General features: G+C 39.2%; 1 protein-coding gene across 1 annotated transcript in view; it reads right to left on the reverse strand.

Moving 5' to 3' along the window:
• Positions 1–16845, reverse strand: part of ABCB10 (ATP binding cassette subfamily B member 10) — a 51102-nt gene extending 34257 nt beyond the window's left edge. Inside the window, exons 1-2 of the mRNA XM_001379070.4 lie at positions 15314–16845; positions 3113–3313 (exon numbers count right to left, since the gene is read on the reverse strand). Coding sequence (XP_001379107.2) covers positions 3113–3313; positions 15314–15773 — 661 coding nt within the window. The 5' untranslated portion in view covers positions 15774–16845. The remainder of the gene's footprint in view (positions 1–3112; positions 3314–15313) is intronic.
• Positions 16846–18840: the final 1995 nt, after the last annotated feature.

The following is an 18840-nucleotide window of genomic DNA, read 5'->3' on the forward strand; positions in this document are numbered from 1 at the left end:
TTCTGAGGGACTTAGGAGAAAGAACGCTATCCACATGGAGAGAAAGAACTATGGGAGTAGCAACACAGAAGAAAAACATAATATTTATCACTTGTTTATATGGGTATAGGATTTAAAGTTTTGGTTTTAAAAGACTACACTATTACAAAAATGAATAATATGGAAAAATGGTATTGAGTGATATGTGTATAACCCAGTGGAATTGCTTGTCAGCTCAAGAGAGGGAAGAGAAGAAGGGAGGGAGAAAACATGAATCATATAACCTTAGAAAAACGCTTAAATTAATTAAAAAAATATTTCCCCTAAACACAGAAAAATAGTATATTAAAAATGGGAGAATTGAAAGTTCTAGCAATTTTTATATATTGTTCATTAGGATGTAGGAAGCCTTGGAACTTTAAACATATTCCCAACTATGTAAAAAAGTTAATCTAATGGTAAATGTACATATCAGATGCCCCAATATATTAGAACCATGGTGGTGAACCTATGGAATACATGCCAGAGGGGGCACTCAGAGCCCTTTCTGTGGGCACACCTGCCATGGCTCCAGCACAGAGTTCTCTAGAGTTTGTTACTAGAAAGCCAGAGCCAGAGGGATGAGGGGCTAGGCTGCTCCCCTCCCCTTCTCCATGTGGGCCTGAGGACATCAAAACCCAACCTCACCCAAAAGGTTTGCCATCATTGGGCTAGATTTTAGGAGACAAAGACTATGTTGATTTTTGTATTCCTGGCTCCAAATCCTAGATAGTGTTTTATAATAAGAAGGTATTTAATTGATATTTGTTGAATGGATGAACTGAAAAAGAAGGTACTAGAGAGTGCATTTTATTCACTTTGCCAATACAATTAATTATTTGTGCTACTTGATCCTATTGTTCATTTGTGTCTGACCCTTCATGACCCCACTGGGATTTTCTTGGCAGGGATACTCCAGTGATTTGCCATTTTCTTCTCAGCTCATCTTACAAATGAGGAAATTGAGTCAAACAGGAATAAGTGATTTGCTTAGGGTCACACAGCTATTAAGTGTCTGAGGCCAAATTTGACCTCAGGAAAATGAGTCTTTCTGACTCCAGGTCCAGTCTCTATCTACTGCACCATCTAGCTGCCCCATAATCACTGTAGTAGTCCCATAGACAAAGTTTCTAGGGGGAAAAAATCTTTTTTTTATTTCTCACTAGCTTTTTCAAATTTTAACATGGTTCTTTATTGAATAGTCTTTCATTTTTTTTAACATTGCCATCCTTTAGGTAGCAACCTCTGATTATTTGTAAAGGGTTCTCTGACCTTAATGGTGAATGCAAAGAATGGATTCTAATCCAGAAAGTGTGTGTTCTGCCATAACACCACCATCAGTGCAGCTAGCTCCTTAATAATCAGAATGTGTCCATGAAGCTGGCCTGTATCCTTGGCTCAAACTTTACTAACAGAAAATGAAAAACACAGGGAAGAGAAAGTGATCCTTGGCTCATGTGGAGAATCCAAGAATTCCAGCTTCTTTATTCAAAGTCTTACATTCAAACTATCCATCCATGAAAATAACTAGGATGTGGCTATTTGTTCCCACAAGTCAGTGGAAACTCATATCTGGTGAAAGGACACTTGAGAACATTGTGCTTGATACAAAATAATCACATTTCCTGGATGTAATTTGGTCAGTATGGTCAAAAGTTAAGGCGATGAACTCAGTTTAATTGCAATGTCCAATTCTGAAGTTGGAGAACTAATAATGAAACTTTTCTTCCTCTTCCTACTGAAGATATGAGGAAACATGGGTGACAAATGTTGCCTTCTCTATTACAGGAGGAGGCTCAAGAAATGCCTATCAATTAGGGAATGAATGTCCAAATTTTGGATTATTATTGTACCCTAAGAATGATGACGGAGAGTTTTAGAGAAACCCAGGAAGATTCATATAAATCAATGCAGATTGAAGTAAACAGAACTGGAAAAGCAATGTATATAATAACAATATTTTAAAGGGAAAAAAAAACTTTGTAAAACTTAAAAATACTAACAATGTGATTATGATTCCAGAAAACAGTACCCACTTATTGACAGAAAAAATAATAGCCTTCTAGGTGCAGTACAACACTTTTAGACACAGCCAATGTCAAATTTCTTTTCCTTAACTATGAGCTCTTTGTTACAAGGTTTTATTTTACTGTTTATTCAGTTGGGAGAGGGGAAAAGGAAGAGGGGACATGGTATAATGCTGTTTCCTGCTCCACCAAAAAAGGATCACTGAAGCATTTTTTAATTTAATATACAAGAGTACAAAAAGAAGAACAGTAGGAAACAGACAAGTAGGTGAGCTTCAAAAGTTACAGGTTGAATTTATTATATACTTTAAAAAAGAAAAGCATGTTATATAGGTAATAGAAAGCCATAGTTTCTTGTAGGATCACTTTTTTTCTGTTTTACTCTATATAGAAATGCTTAGATTACTTGATGTGTTTTAAATTCCAAATTCCGAATTCTAAACATGTCTAAAAGCAGGGTAAGGTTAGGTGTGTGTATGTGGTGTAGGGCAGGATCAGAGAGACTTGGCAAACAAGGAAATAACTATCCTATAAAAGCTAAAAATAAACATTGTCAAAAATAAATCTAGGTTGGAGTTAAAGGCTAATATTTATATTAGCTCCACAGTTTATAAACTTATTTATTTGCATTGTCTCGTTTGAGAATACAGGCCTTTTTTTTTATCCCTCTAATTATTATCATTCTCTCCTTCTCTGAGGGCAGAAATTTTTGCATTCCCAATGCCTAGAAAAGTGCTTCATAAAGTTGGCATATGATAAATATTTATTGAACTAAACTGATCCTCTTCTCAATGGCCAAGTGAATTAGGTAGCATAACTATGACTACCCTCATTGTATAGCTGAGGAAGGAAAATGATGTTCAGGTTAAGTGACTTAGCCAAGGTCACACAGCTCATAATTAGAAGAGCTAGATAGAAAGCCATGTTTTTTGCCTCTGGGTCTGACTTGACAGTGTTCTTTCCACTAAGCCAACCTTGCCAACCTTTGGGTGAAATGTGAAGGCCAAGACAAAGCCTGCATTTTTAGAGAGAAATACTTCTTTGGGGTTGTGGATGGTTGTTTTTACCTGAAGTTTGCATGAGGTAGACACGAACTGCATTAGCAGCAGCACCACACAAAAACACTCCACTCAGAAAGACGCAGAGCTGGGTCAGGCTGTTTACGTGGTCCCCAGTAGGGGATGTATAAATGACATCAATAATCTTCCCCAGGAAGAAGGGAGCCGACATGGTAACAACACTGGACACAGTCAGGAATCCAACTGCAGCTAGAAAGAGGAAAACATAGAGAAATCCATCAAAGCTTCATTAGCAGACATTTTAGAACGCTGGTTTCTCTGCCCAAAATTTAGGTTGCTGCCACTTCTAAAAATGACTCCAACAGACAGCTGGGGAAAATCCACCTTGTGTACTGTCTTGACCCAGCATAGATCCAGACCATGGTACAATGAATAAGGTGAGCCCCTCTTACTTGCCACCCTCCACTGACTCATTTCCTAATAGGAACATTTTCTCTACACTAGGAAATAGTAAAAACTAAAACTAAAACAAAGATTCTTATAGCAGCTCTTTTCATAAGAGCCAAGAATTGGAGATGAAAGGGGTACCCACTATTTGGGGGATAACTGTCTATACTCTGCCTTCATCTACTTCCACTCTCACTCACTCTTTAACCCCTTTACAATTTGGCTTTGGACTTCAGCACTCAACTGAAAATGCTTAGTCTCTTTCACTCCATACATCCAATAAGTTGCCAAATCTTGCCATTTCTACTTCCACAGCATCTCTCTCATCTAACTTCTTCTTTTCACTCACACAGCTATCCCCTCTCTTTCAAGGCCTCAACATCTCTCCCCCAAATTATGGCAATACCCTCTAATGGGTCTTCATGATTCTGTTATCTTCCACATTGCTGCCCAAATAATTTCCTTAAACGTAGATCAGACCATCTGATTTTCCTACTCAGTCACCTCCAGTGGCTTCCTCTGTCTTCTAAAATGAAACAAAAAGTCCTCTGTTTCACAACCTGGTCCCAACATATCTTTTCAAACTCACTGGACATAAATCCCTTCTCTCCCCAAGCCTTATACTCTGCTATACAAACTGGATGCAGGGACTGCTTCATTCTTTATATTTGTAGTCTCAGAACCTAGAATAGTGCTTGATACATAACAAGCATAATAAATGTTTATTGATTGTTGGTTGAAAGAAACTAGGAAGTTTGCAATTATGACTTTAGAGTCAGTTTTATTTTAGATGGTGATGATGGCTAAGCTGAAGTTAGGGCAACCTGAATGTCTTGGCAAAGGAAGTAGAATGAAGAGGCTCAATTTAACAAATATTGTAGCATACTTTATTAAGCAGTGAAAGAAAGTGTGAAACTTTATGAGAGAAGAGGCCAAAGTGATACTTAAGTTGCAAATTTGAATAAATCTTAATGGCCCATGGAAACCAACGCAGTGGAAAACTTTGGTTAAGCAATTAACATTAAATAAATAGTAGAAATCGGTCCCCAATATTTACTTCACTTGTGATAAGGGACCACCTGACCATGGGAAACAAAATGGCATAGGAACTAGAGGGTTGGCCTTGGATTTAGCAAGACATGGATTCAGGTCCTGCCTCTTAACACAGATTAGCTGTGGACCATGGGCAATAAACTCTCAGTGACCCAGGTAACTCTCTAATATCATAAATTATGGACTAGTTGTTAATCTGCTCTAGTGAAGAAGTCCCTATGCCAACAAAATCATAGGCTGGAACCTAACGAAATCATAGGTTGAAACCCACCAAAATGCATGCACGATGCCTTACATATAGGAACAACTTAATAGACATAATGAATGGATATCTTTGAGGCAAAGGAACACAGTGAGCGCAGTTTCTCAAGTGTCCCAAATGCTTTAATAAGTTTAAAACTACACTAAGACTTTCAGGACACTTATTGAACTAGAAGCAAAAATTAGCACAGACAGGACAGTGAGGAAATAACTAACTACAGGAGAAAAAAAAATCTTAAAGAACCAACAGAGAATAACAACTCTATGAGTGAAGGCTGTTTCAATGGCTAGATTCTAGTTCTGACACAGAGCTCCTTTCAGGACTTTCATATAGGGTTTCCAAACATTTTGTAAGCAATAATTGTTCCTAACTCACCCCCTAACACCACTTTGTATTGTGACTAGCTAATATTTCAGTTTAAGGTATCATATTTATGTAATCATCATAAGCTTTCTTTACCAAATGGTTGTTTAGTAGAGATGTCTAAAAAAGTAAGTAAAGGAACTCTGGAGAAATATGGACCTTTTAAAAGATAATCCAGCACCTTGAACTACAGATATGTCACAGGGGATTGGGTTCTGGCTCTATGATCTCAGGTTTAAGTGATTCATTGTACCTAAATCAGAAGACAGAAGAATAACTACATGACCTGTAAAATTCTGAATATGAGAGTATAATGGCCTCGGTGGGTGGCCATCATAGGACCCAATGGATGTTATAGAACTAGACAAGAAGTCCATCAAGCCTTGTTCCAAAGTTTGGAGTATGTCTCCAAATCCTAAGTTAAAATGAAAATTGACATTGACCTAGAAATAGAAAGAATAAAGACCCTAACTCACTTTGTATTTTTTTAAGTGGTGCTTTCCTTGCCCATAGGAGGAGTTTAATAAATATTAAGTTGAATTAAGAAGTGTGTGTGGGGGCAGCTGGGTAGCTCAGTGGATTGAGAACCAGGCCTAGAGACGGGAGGTCCTAGGTTCAAATCTGGCCTCAGCCACTTCCTAGCTGTGTGACCCTGGGCAAGTCACTTGACCCCCATTGCCTAGCCCTTACCAATACACAGTATTGACTCCAAGACGGAAGGTAAGGGTTTAAAAAAAAAAAAGAAGTGTGTGTGATGGTATTCTGATTAATTAAAGATAATTTCTTCCATGGAAACTTTCTACAACACTTTGTTATATTATTGAATATATTACATCAAAACATGTAAATGTTTCTTTGAAGGATTTAAGATGAAAATGATTATCATCATAAGTCGGTAAAGTCCTTTCTACTTGACCAACAATTTTATGAGATAAATATTGCATTTTAAAAATGACAAAATTGAGTATGAGAATGAATAAGTAACTTTTACAGGTTACCTTACTACAAAAAGTCAGAGATAGGATTTAAAACGCCAGATCTCTCATGACTCCAAGTCCAGAATTTTTTGACCCAATTATCTCTAGATTGCAATTATAAACACATTTTGTCTTGGTATGACCCTGATAAAATAAAGGTGCAGGAGATGAATTGGATCTGTGTGGAGCCTTGGGACAAATCCCAGAAGCTGTGCTTTTACTCATTCAATATAGTCATGGATCAATGACTTCTTTGATGTGGTATTTTCCTCCATCTTCACATTATCAATCTACAACCTACTGTGGATTTTAAAAACTCCTCAGACTGTACTTTAGAAGATTTGATTTAGCTATTTCCTTATTGTGACAATGGAGATACTTGGTCTAACAGAATCAGGAATATATTGGGAACTTTTAAAATTACTCCACCCTAATTAGACATACTTTAGGAGAAGATAAAGTTGTAAACTCCTGATTGAACAATGAAAGTACTTAACTCATACCTTATAGTGAAGCTAGAACTTTAAGCTGTCTATTTTTAGATCTAATACAAAAGGGTGTTAAATACCTATAAAGGTTAAATTAATCACAAAAAGGTCAAGTAACTCACAAAATGTAAGCTTAACAAAGAAGTACCTCAGAAGATATAATCTAACCAGAGAAGGTGAGAACTAAAGAGTGGTGAGAACTAAGAATGGGCAGTCCTGGAAAAAATCGTCTACTGTGATTGGTAGATGTGAAAATTTGGGGGAGGTGACATAAGAGAAAATTTCTTTAAAAGGAGGCTAAAAAAGTCAGTTGAGGCCATTCAGTTCGGAACTCAGTTCAGTTCTCTCTCTCTCTCTCTCTCTCTCTCTCTCTCTCTCTCTCTCTCTCTCTCTCTCTCTCTCTGTTAATTCCTTCTCTCTATATTAATTAAAATCTCCATAATTCCCAGCTGACTTGGGTATTTTATTATTTTGGAATCATCCCTGGCGACCAGTTATTTAGATTTAAGTCAAAACACTAGAAAGTGTCTGAAGCCAGATTTGAATATAGATTCTAGCAACTCCAGGCCTAATGCTCTATCCACTGTGTTACCTAGCTGCCCCAGTTTTAGAGGGTCATCTACATCTAAACAATGCCCAAGGAAGGCTCCAAACCTAGGTCTTCCTGATTCCAAGTACAATACTCTATTCACTATGCTATGATCTCTCTCTTCTCTCAATAAATGTCTGATATCAGCTTATTTTCTTTTATTTTGCCTCATTTAGTAAAAAGCAAATGTAAACAGAAAAAATTCCGATTAAACATTTCTCCTAGTTTTCCATAAGTTCAAAGATTTGAAGTTAGAAGGGCCCTTATAAATAGACTTCTTTTAGAGGTGAAGAAGCTGAGACCCAGAGAAGTTAAGATGATTGTCCCAAGGCTACCTAGGTTGGTGAGAGGTCTGAATTGGAACCCAAGTCCTGTAACTCTAAAGCAAGGGTTCTTAATCTTTTTTGGGTCCTGGGCCACTTTGGCAATCCAGTGAAAACTATGGAACTCTTCCCAGAACAGTATTTTTAAAAGCAAAATATATAAGATTACAAAGTAATCAGAGTGGGTACTTAATAAATCTTATTAAATGAATATGAATTGCTTTGCACAAACCTCTCCGGCTTACTTAAAGTTTGAATTTAAGTATATCACTTGAGGTATCTCTCATAAAATTCCATGGCTTCTTTCCATATTAACTATATACCACAATATTTACATTCACTTCCTCCTTTTCTTTCTGTATTTCAGATTCTCAACAGGTCACCAATATTACCTAATCTTAATTTAGCAACTTTTGCCCTTAATTAGTTATAATTCTTTCAATCCTAAAAGTGTTTTAAAATTCCTCTTACTTTGCTTTCCTGATATTTTGCCAGACCATGAATTCCAAAGAGTCAAAAGAAAGGATCCCGTTTACCAAAAGAGAAAGATAAAATGTTATGAAGTTATGGTTCATTAATAGGATGATGTCCCTGGCGCATTTCAGAGACTAAGAATGAAACTTAAGTTCCCAGATTGACAACCTATCATTTCCCACATTGAAGGTTCTCTTTTTTATTATTCTATTGACTCCTGTGTATTTCTTCCTCCCTTCCTAATATGGTATTCCTGAGTTCTATCACTAGATTTTTTTGAACTTCAGTAATACCACATTCATTCTTAATAAAATAACTTCAAAAGGGGCCAACGAATGCATATAAAGTTGATAAAAATAGTCCCAACCTAGATCCATACAATTTTTTTTTTAATCAGGAATCTAAAAGGCATTTGGTAGTCCTCAAAAGATGCCTTAAATTAAAACAAGAGGTACTAAGTGATTTATCACTAAAAGTCTGGGGGAATCTGGATTTGCATGGAGGACATTGAAGGAAAACCCTAAAAAGAATCCTTCATAGCATTATCAGTATTTACAGACTACAAACATACTTGGGAAATTATTAAATAGAACATTTTACATAAATTCTACAGTGTAAAGAGTAAGTGGCTCAGTTGATTAAGAGCCAGGCAAAGAGATGGGAAGTCCTGGGTTAAAATCCCACCTCAGACACTTCCTGGCTTTGTGACTCTAGGATAGTCATTTAACCCCCCTCCCATCCCCTACCCCCAATTGCCTACCTCTTACCACTTGTCTGCCAAGGAATTAATATACAGTATTGATTATAAGACAGAAGGTAAAAATTGTTTTGTTTTTTTAAATGTGGCTGAATGATAAAGCTTTTAGTGGTCCCTCCTATCAGTTAGATAGCAAGAACACATTAAGTAGTTCTTTCTTATCCCAGTTGTCCCACCCTAGAGCCAGGCAGCCAGCATCTGGAATCTCAAGTCACCTTTTGGTTGGTGAGATAATGAACTATCAAGTACAGAAAGCTAAAGAGCAACATTCTAACTAACCATAAGAAGAAAACTGCTGCAAATTCTTAGGAAAAGGAAAAAGTGGAGCAGTGGTAGAAGTTAAAGTTACAAGATATTTATAAGTTTTTTCTTAGAAGGAGAATTACAATTAATTCTAAAAACCATTTTTGCATACATCTATAAGCATTTCCAATGCTAGGTTCTTTTCATTTAAAACAAATTTTTAACCCTTACCTTTTGTCCTAGAAGGGATACAAGGCAGAAGGGCAGCAAAGGCTAGGCAGATGGAGTTAAGTGACTTGCCCAGGGTCACAGTGTTAGAAAATATCTAAGGTCACATTTGAACGCAGGACCTCCTGTCTCCAGGTCTGGCTTTCTATGCACTGTCACCTAACTGTGCTGTTAGATTCTTTCAAAAAGAAATAAATTATTTATCTTATAAAAGTTTATTTGAGGTTTAAGTTTTACCAAGAGATTTTTTAAAATTGTTTTTCAACCCTTACCTTCTGTCTCAAAATCAGTACTGCATATTGGTTCCAAGGCAGAAAAGCAGTAAGGGATAGGCAGTTGAGGTTAAGTGCCTTCTCCAGAGTCACACAGCTAGGAAGTGTCTGAGTCCAACCCTCTCCTCCCTACACCACAGAAATAACAACTACTTTTTAAGTTCAACCTTTGAAGGGTTGGTATGGAATTAATCATTATATAAGTTGGTCTTTTAAGGATGGTAGTTCTCTTATGAGTAATTTAAAACATGACTGATGGCTAATGATCCCTATTTCATTCTAGACTTACACTGCCAAGACCTTAATCAGTATGAATGTATCCCATGATGCAATGAACCATTTCGACTTTAATGAACTTTATCCTAATAATGTTATGAAAAAGCTTCTGGTTAATTCCTTTTTTAAAAATTTTGTGTACTTTGCATTTATTATTGTATATATTCTTTCAAACAACTATTTTATCATTATTAATCCATTGATCTTACTATTATCAACTAAATTCAAGCAAATTTTAAAAATCTCAAATACATAAGTACATAATTCAGCAAAACAAATCCCCGCATTAGACATGTACATATCTTTCTGCATCATAACTTCTCAGTCAAAGTTTGAGTGGCATGATTCCTTTTTATTTTTCTGGGCTTGCAATTTATCATTTAATTGATTGGTCCAAAAGCTTTTCTAAGTTGTTTTTCTCTGTAAAGTTATTATATAAATTGTCCTGTTGCTTTTCCTCACATTGATCTGTATCAACTCACAAATGTCTTTCCAGTTTCCTCTGAAACTATTCATTTCATCATTTCTTATAGCACAATGATATTTTCTTATATTCATGCATCACAATTTTTTTTGTCATTCCTCAATAGGACAGTCCCTTAGTTTCCAATGTTTGATTACTACAAAAATCAACCACATTCTCAATGGAAAATCCAAATCCCCTGCCTGATATACTGACTTTAATTTGAGGAACACAAATTTCCTATTTTACAGGAAAAGGAGGCATATGAACTGATTTATTTTAAGACTGTCATTAGCTTTATAGTACCAGCAAGGGTGAGTATAAATGTATGCACTTGGAGGAGGAGAAAAAGGAAGATTAGAGGTATTAGTAAGATTAGTAAGATGATCTGGTAGAAGAGGTCAAATTTTTCTTTAAAAAAAGAGAAAAGAAAAAAATCTTTTTGACTCAGATGACTAAAAATCCACACAGAACTTCCTTGAGTATCCCTCTTTAAAAAGGTAGTATATTACCACCACCAAACCTAGATCTTATATTTAAATAATCTAAATCAATAATAGCAGCAAAGATAATGCCATATAGTTGTCAAGCACTTCATACTTGACAAAGTGCTTCCAAATACATTTGAATCTCATAACAATATTATAGATAAAGCAGATATCACTGTCCCTCATTTAGGATGAGGAAAAGAAGACTGAGGAAGCTACTAAAGCCTCCCGCCAGCGAGAAGCTTTATGGTAGGAAAATAGAAAAGGGATAGAAGTTCTGGATCCCACGAAGGGTGTGAAGGAGCCAAGCTTTTGAGATGTCAATAATGAGTCAGTAATCAAATATTATTAATATTTGGGAGCTGCAGCCATACTCTGATCAATGGACGTTACTGGAAGGCTATTTTCTGCCCAGAGATCCCGTTTAACACTACACTGGTCAAGGATGATATAGCTCAGCTGGGAGAATGAATAGAGACTAATAGAATTAGAGAATGCTAGGTATTAGCATTGGAAAAGAAAGAGAGAGACACCTGGTCAAAGGCCAGGCCTCAGGTAAAGATAGAGAGGAGAGAGAAAGGTGGTGATAGCAAACCTGTAGCTCTTCCAAGAAGGAGAAGAAGAAAGAGAGAGAGAGAGAAGAGGAAGAAGAGGAGGAGCTGGCCAATTTATTGTCTTTGATACGCAAATGAACTCAATACATATTGATAAGTTACATGATGCCTCAATACATATAGATGAGTTACATAGTGTATTGCCATTGGATAATTGCAAATCACGACATGGTGAAGGTGGGGTTTTTATCCTCAGGTGAGTGAGACAAAAGGAAGCAGGGTTTTGCGCCCTAAGTTCAGCCACACTGGGAAAGAGTTCATTGCCATGCGCAGAATGGCCATGTGCCCATTCACAAACCTTGTCTCTTTATAATACCTATGGGCTGGACTGCTACAGCTACTAAGACAGAAACTCTAAAAAAAACACTATTGGGCAAAATATATATGCATGTAAATATAAATACTCTTAGGGAAAGCTTCTATAATTTATTCTCAGAATTGTGAAAAGGTCAGGAAGCCACAGGAATACAGATTGAAAATCAGAAGAGACTTCAGTCATCTAGTTTAGCTCCCTGATTTTACAGATGAGGAAACTGAGGCCCAGTGAGGATAACTTCTTCATGACTCCACAGTTAGCAGATGTCCAAGGGAAGCCTTGAACACAGCTTCAAGATAGAACTTTATCCAATATGCCATTAGGCCTTGAAGGCAGGGACTATCTTTGCTCCTTTTTGTATCCCTAGTGCTTATCACAATGCCTGATGCTTAGTAGTTACTTAATAAATGTTTATTGATTGACAGTTGGGCATTTGAAATCTAAACACTTATTGGTCATGTAAACAAGAACAAATAATATGGGTAGGGAAAACAATGGATTTTAAATCAGAGTCACAGTTTTAATCTCTCCATAAAAATAACTCTCATTTCCATCTTTTATAGATTGAAGAGTTTGAATTAGATGATTTCTGGGATCCCTTTCAATATGAACATTCCATAATTCTATGAACCTATCTGAATTTGTTCTGTCATCTGCAAAATGAGTAATAATAATACTCAATAAATGCTACCCAATGCTTAAATGCTTAAAATGCTACATAAATATATTGCTATGTTTAATAAAATACCACATTTGAAGAGGTAGTCTTCCATAATCTTTTACTTCTTCAAGATTCTCAACAAAATGGCAGAAGGTCTTTTGAGGAATCTCTAAAACCTTTAAAGTAATTTAAAAGAAAGGTGTCTTTCTTATAACTGATATTCTTAAAATTAGCATTTTTTCTAGGAATAGAGATGGCAACTAGATGTGATTTTACTGGCTAAGAAAGGATGAAGAATTTTCTTCTGCTAATGCAACCTAAAGAGTTGACTTAGATTAGCACTGATGTGCTAATCTATGCATGTGGACAATACGTCAAAAAAGCAGTCCTGGTTTTGAAGGGAGTTCTCTATCCATTGTACCTCTCAATAATTTCATAGGATCCTAAATTAAGAACTAGAAGGGACTTCAGAAGTCATCTAGACCAATACCCTCACCCTTCATTTCACAGATGGGAAATACTGAGAAAAAAAATAATTGCATGATTCACAAATTTTCCTTGAGCAAATTCTGTAAAATATATATAAGAATAGGAGCATATGCATAGCTAAAGCTAGTTTATAAATATCTGAAAGCTGAGATCTTTTCACTATATACTATCTACCTTGGTGATCAAATCAGCTCCCATTGCCTCGATTAATATCTCTATGAAGATAATTCCCAGGTCTCTATATCTAGCCCTATTTTCTCTTCTGGGAGTGGATAGGTGACACAGTGGCTAAAGCACTGTGCTTAGAATCAGAAAGCCTCGTCTTCATGAGTTCAAATCCTGCCCCAGTCACTTAATAGATGTGTGACTCTGAGCAAGTCACTTAACCTTGTTTGCCACAGTTTCCTCTTCTGTAAAATGAGCTGGAGAAGGAAATGGCAAACCATTCCAATATCTTTGCCACAAAAATCCCAAAGAGGGTCACAAAGAGTCAGATATGACTGAAAAATGGCCAAACAATAACAAATCTCTCTTCTAAGTACTGGTCCTGCATTACCAACTGCCTATCAGACATTTTGAACTGGATAATTTGTAGGTATATCCAATGCAACATGTATAAAACAGAGCTCATTCTCTTTCTCCGGAATCTTCCCTTCTTCTGAACTTCCCTAATAAATGGAGAGAGCACCATCACCTCACCTATCCAAACTGTTTGTAAGTCTCATTGTTTCTACTTTCAAAACATCTATTGTATATATGTGCACATATATATGTGTGTGTGTGTGTATATATATATATATATATACACACACACATCCCTTTCTCTCCTGTCCCTAAATCTTCAACTCTTGGCTTTCAGTGCCTTCTATTTAGTGTCACTGCTTCAAATTTCTTCCTACTGGAATCCATACTTCAGAAGATTGTCAAAGTGATTTTCCTAAAAGGACAGAGCTGATGATGACCACATAGTTTCTCTCCTCAATAAACTAGTGCTTTCTATTGCTTCCAGTGTCACATATAAAGTCTGTTTGGCACATCATGCTATTTAAAACCTACCACTTTCTTGCCTTTCTAGACCATGGAATCCATGACTTACTTGCTGTTCCCTCATATATGAGGTTGTCCCATCTCCATATCTTTTCATCAGCTGTCCCCTATACTTGTATAGGCCTTCCTCCTCCATCTCTTGACAATACTGACTTCTTTTAAGACTCAGTTAGAGGACAGCAAGGTGGCTCAGTAAATAGTGGCCTGAAATGAGGACCTGGGTTCAAATCTGGCCTCAGAAACTTCCTACCTGTGAGATTCTAAGCAAGTCATTTAACCTGAATTGCCTAGCCCTTACTCTTTTCCAATTCTTAGACAGAAGACAAGGGTTTAAAAAAACACACAACAAAAAAGTCAGCTCAAACACCATCTTCTATGGGTCTTCCTTGTGCCTTCCCCTCATTCTGTATCTATGACGAATATACTATTTGCATGTAATCTCTCTCATATTAAATAAACTTCTTGAGGGTAGGGGATGTTTTTGTGTTTCTTTCTCTGTATCTCTAGAGCTGCACTGTGCTTGACAGAGATTTCAAGTCTTAGGAAATGCTTGTTGATTGACTGAAAATTCAATCTGCTTGAAAAAGTAGCCACGATCAAAACAGATTAACCAAGTTCCTAGCTAAGCAATCCAGCTGTATCGATGTATAGATGCTCTATATGACTAGAGTCAACAAACTAGATGGAGATGTTGGCTGAATTGTGAATTGAATGACTGATAAAAACAATTAGTCAAACGGATCTGTTGAGTATTCTCTCTCTGCCCTTGCAAGCTTGTGAAGCCCCAAACTTCATATACAGAAACAATAATTTGTCTCCTCACTTGAAGACACCAAAGCAGAGAGTACTAGGGTGAATTTAGAATTGAAAGAAACCTCAGAGATCCATCCCATCCACTGTAAGATGAACAAATTGAAGTCTAGAGCGGTGGAATCGAATTGATTTGCCGGAGTCACAAAAATATTAAGTGGCAACAAGAATTTTAACTTTGTTCCTCTCGACCAAATCCAACACTCTTTCTACTTCACCACTCTGGGATGGTTTTGTCTTTAACTGATGAGGAAACTGAGGCTCAGAATAGGGAAGCCCATGGACATACAGGTCAGGCTAAGCAGCAGCAGAGGGATTCAAAACCAGGTAGGTTTTCTGGTTCAAAATCCCATGCTCCTCCCTGCCTCATCCTACTCTTTCTCTTAATTAAAAAAAAATTTTTTTTTTAAGTTGTGCACAACTCAGTCTGGGTGGAGGGGCTGTGACAAATCTGATCGTGGTCACTCAATGGTCACTGTGGCCAGGGCAAGCACGGCCCAGCTGCCCAGTTGGCCTTAGACTGAAGTCAAGAGTACTGGGGCCACAGGGAGGCTGGCGGTGGAGTAAGTGTCAAGGGCGAGCAGACCAGGGAGAGGAGGGACTCCCTACCTGTTAACCTCCAGCGCTCGGGATACGCCAAACCCATGAGCCTCAAAGCTTCGGAGCCTCCGACGGCTGGAGGGTGCTGGAGTGAATCATCTCGGACGCCGCCGCCACTTCCCGCCGCGACAGTCGCCGAATCCTCGCTCCGGACCCGAGTAGTAGTGACTCGCCGAGCCGGCCTGTCTCCGGCGTCAGTGCCGAAGGTCGCCCCACACCTGCGATTGCTGGGGTCCCCGACGCGGAACCCCAGCAGCCGTGCAAGCCGTGCTGCCTGCCCGGGGGAGGGCGGCAGCGGCCCAGAGGCGGCGCTAGGGCCGCTGCTACAGCTGCGCGAGCGCCCGGGCAGCGGTGAACGGGCCGCGGCCAGAGCCCACACTGAGGAGCAGCCGCGCGTTTGCCGCCTCTGCAGCAGCAGCAGCAGCAGCGGGGGTACGCCGCCGCCGCCACGGCCGGGGAAGCTCGCCATGCGGACCTGGGCCACCCGCCTCCCACCCCCGGCAAAGCAGCTAGCGTCACCAGCGCCCACTTCGTTGTTTATTTTTTTTGCAAAGGGGCCGGGTTCCCCACTCCACTTCTGCCCCCTGGTCCCAGGCGCCGAGCCGCGCTGCAGGCTCTGAGCCTGGACTAAGAGAGAAAGGCGGAGGCGATTGGCAACTGAGGCTCTCCGGTGCTGGAGGGCCGGTGCGCTGCTCCTCCGGCCCCGCCCGTCGCCGCCCGCCGCCGCCTGCCGCCTGCCTTGCCTGCTCTTGATAACAGTGCCGACTTTCTGCTATGTCATCCTTCCTTATCTAAGACCCAAGCGACCCCACACCGCGTAGCTTTCCCAAGGGGATCCCCTTTTTCTCTCTCTCTCCTCGACCTCGCCTTCTAAACTCCACCCCTGCAATCAATGCCCGGCCCCAGTCCCAAGCGTCACTCGGGCCTTACAACACAATGTCCTCAATCCCCACGGCCCCCAGAATCTGAGCTATGCGACCATTCTAGTGATACCCCCACTCAGCATTCTACTCTACTTTGCCTTGTGTCCCCGCCCCCAGGTCACCTCATTCCCTACACTCATCCCATCTTTTCCACTCAATTTCGGACTAAATTCTAACTCGGTAGTCTTCGTCCAATAAGCACTAGCATCTCCGTTTCGTGGGCCAGAACACGTGCTCGTCCAAGCACTTCTCTAAAAATATTACACACACACACCCTCCCCGTGTTCTCTATCCCCCACCTCAACACTCACTTTCCCCATTTTCTGAGGCCTAAGGATACATCATGCCTACTACCTACTCCCCATCTCCTGAATCTGTACCCCACCCCGAACTGTGCCTATAGCAGCTGATACACTAAATGCATCCCGAAAGTAAGCCTGCCCTTTTCAAAGTTCACTTCCTCCTCCCTTCTCCAGGTTCCCCTCCTTGAAACAGTTCCCTACAGCGTCCCCTGCTGTTTCCGAGAGGGCTTTGAGCTCAGGGCCGACTATCTATTCGACCCGGGCGCCACTAGGGGGACTAAACCGAGGTCCAAAGGCTGGAGAACAGAAAGAAGCGCGCGGAAAGTTTGGGATTGAATTTGGCGGCTGCGCAGTACAAGCTAGGAGGATTTTTCTCGCGCTCCTCACAAGGTTCGCCACACCCCCTTGCAATCTAGGAACGCTTGGGCGGGCCCTTTCTCACGCCGCTGGCCAAGGAGATCCTGACAGACTCGATCAGAAGATGCCAAGTGAAAGGATGAAGTGAAGCGGCTGGGAGGACTACAGGAGCACACTCCTTAGGTCACGCTGACCGATTGCCGCTGAATTTACAATGTCATTTCCCCCATGTCTACGCCAATGCCAGGCATTCAGAGTTTGGGCAGAGCACCAGGCTAACAACGCCGATGATGGTGATAATATTAATAAACAACTGATATTTCTATAGAGCATCACATATGACTACATCCATATTCTCTTATTTGATCCTTTCCAGACTCTGTAAGGTAAACACAAATATTAAACCCATTTTACAGATGAATAAACTGAGGATTAGAAACTCATTTGATCCCTACAAGAAGCCTGTGAGGTAGACACATACCTTATTATCCCCATTTTATAGAAAAGGAAATTGAGGCTTATAAAAGCCAAGGGCCTTTCCAAACTCACTCTTGTTAATAAAGTGGCAGAGCTTGGAATCAAATCCAAGTCTTCTGGGGGCAAATACACTCCTCTTGACACTATCACATCTGCCTTCTAAGCAAGCCTACACCACCTCCAAATCCTGATAATTCTCTAAATAAAGTAGACTCATCCACACTGGTTCTTTTACCACATCTGGAATACCTTGCTCATTTCTTCGTAGGGGTTTCAGAGTAGTTAAAAAGCTCTGGATTCTAAGGCAGAATAAGAATGACACCAGCTCACAGGGATATAGCTCTTTAATATTTACAAAACTCTTTTACATTTGTTGTTGTTATGTGGGATTTTTTGTGACCCCATTTGAAGTTTTCTTGGCAAAGATACTGTAGGAGTTTGCAATTTCCTTCTACAGCTTATTTTATAGATGAGGAAGCTGAGGCAAACAGGGTTAAATGATTTGCCCAGGGTCATACAGCTAGTGTCTGAGGTTAAATTCAAACACAGGTCTTCCTGATTCTAGGCCTGATGTTCTATCCACTGAACCACTTAGCTATCCCCATTTTACATCAGTATTCCATTGATCAGTACAGCAACCTTGTAAGATGGGCCCTAGAGGTATTAGCACAATTAAAAAAAAAATTTAATTAATTTATTTTAAAGCATTTTCCCATAGTTACATGATTCACGTTCTCTCCCTCCCCTCTTCTCTTCCCCCTCCTGGAGCTGACAAGCAATTCCCTTGGGTTATACATGTATTTATTACCACCATTTAAAGATGAAACTGAAGCTGAGGGGTTAAGTGACTTGCTAAAGATCATATAATAATAAATGATAGAGGTAGGATTTGAAACTAGGCCTTCCTCAGCCTAAATCCAGCTGCCTGGAAGCAAGCTGGAGGGCATTAGTGGTAGAAATCATGGTGGGCTACTGTGAAATCCTTTACAACTCTGCAAGATGGAAAACCTAGATTTAAGTCTTGCCTCTAATAGTAGCTATGTAACTTATCTGAGTAAGTGTCAGTTCCCTTCTCTATAAAATGGGGAAAATAATCAAATGACAATATTTGTAAAGTGCCTGGCACAAAATAAGAGCTATATAAATACAATTAGCAGTAATGCCAGCAGTAGTCCCTCAAAAGGCTGTTGTGAAGATCAAATAAGCCTATATATATATATATATATATATATATATATAAAGTGCTTTGTGAAGCTTGAAGTGGTACTTACATTCATTGTCAGCTGTTCCTATCATCATTATTCTGACTTAGAGCCCAATATTCCTTCTACAATAACTACAACAGAAATCCTTTATGAAGACTGATTTAGGGGGGAAAATGGAAGATGTGACTGGACAATCAACACAGAGAAGTAACTGGGATGATTTATGACCAAATGAGATAAAGAGTATTATAAGATATAAAATAAAAAATTTT

This window comes from Monodelphis domestica, chromosome 2 (assembly GCF_027887165.1).
Source record: "Monodelphis domestica isolate mMonDom1 chromosome 2, mMonDom1.pri, whole genome shotgun sequence".
In the NCBI taxonomy this organism is placed as follows: Eukaryota; Metazoa; Chordata; class Mammalia; order Didelphimorphia; family Didelphidae; genus Monodelphis; species Monodelphis domestica.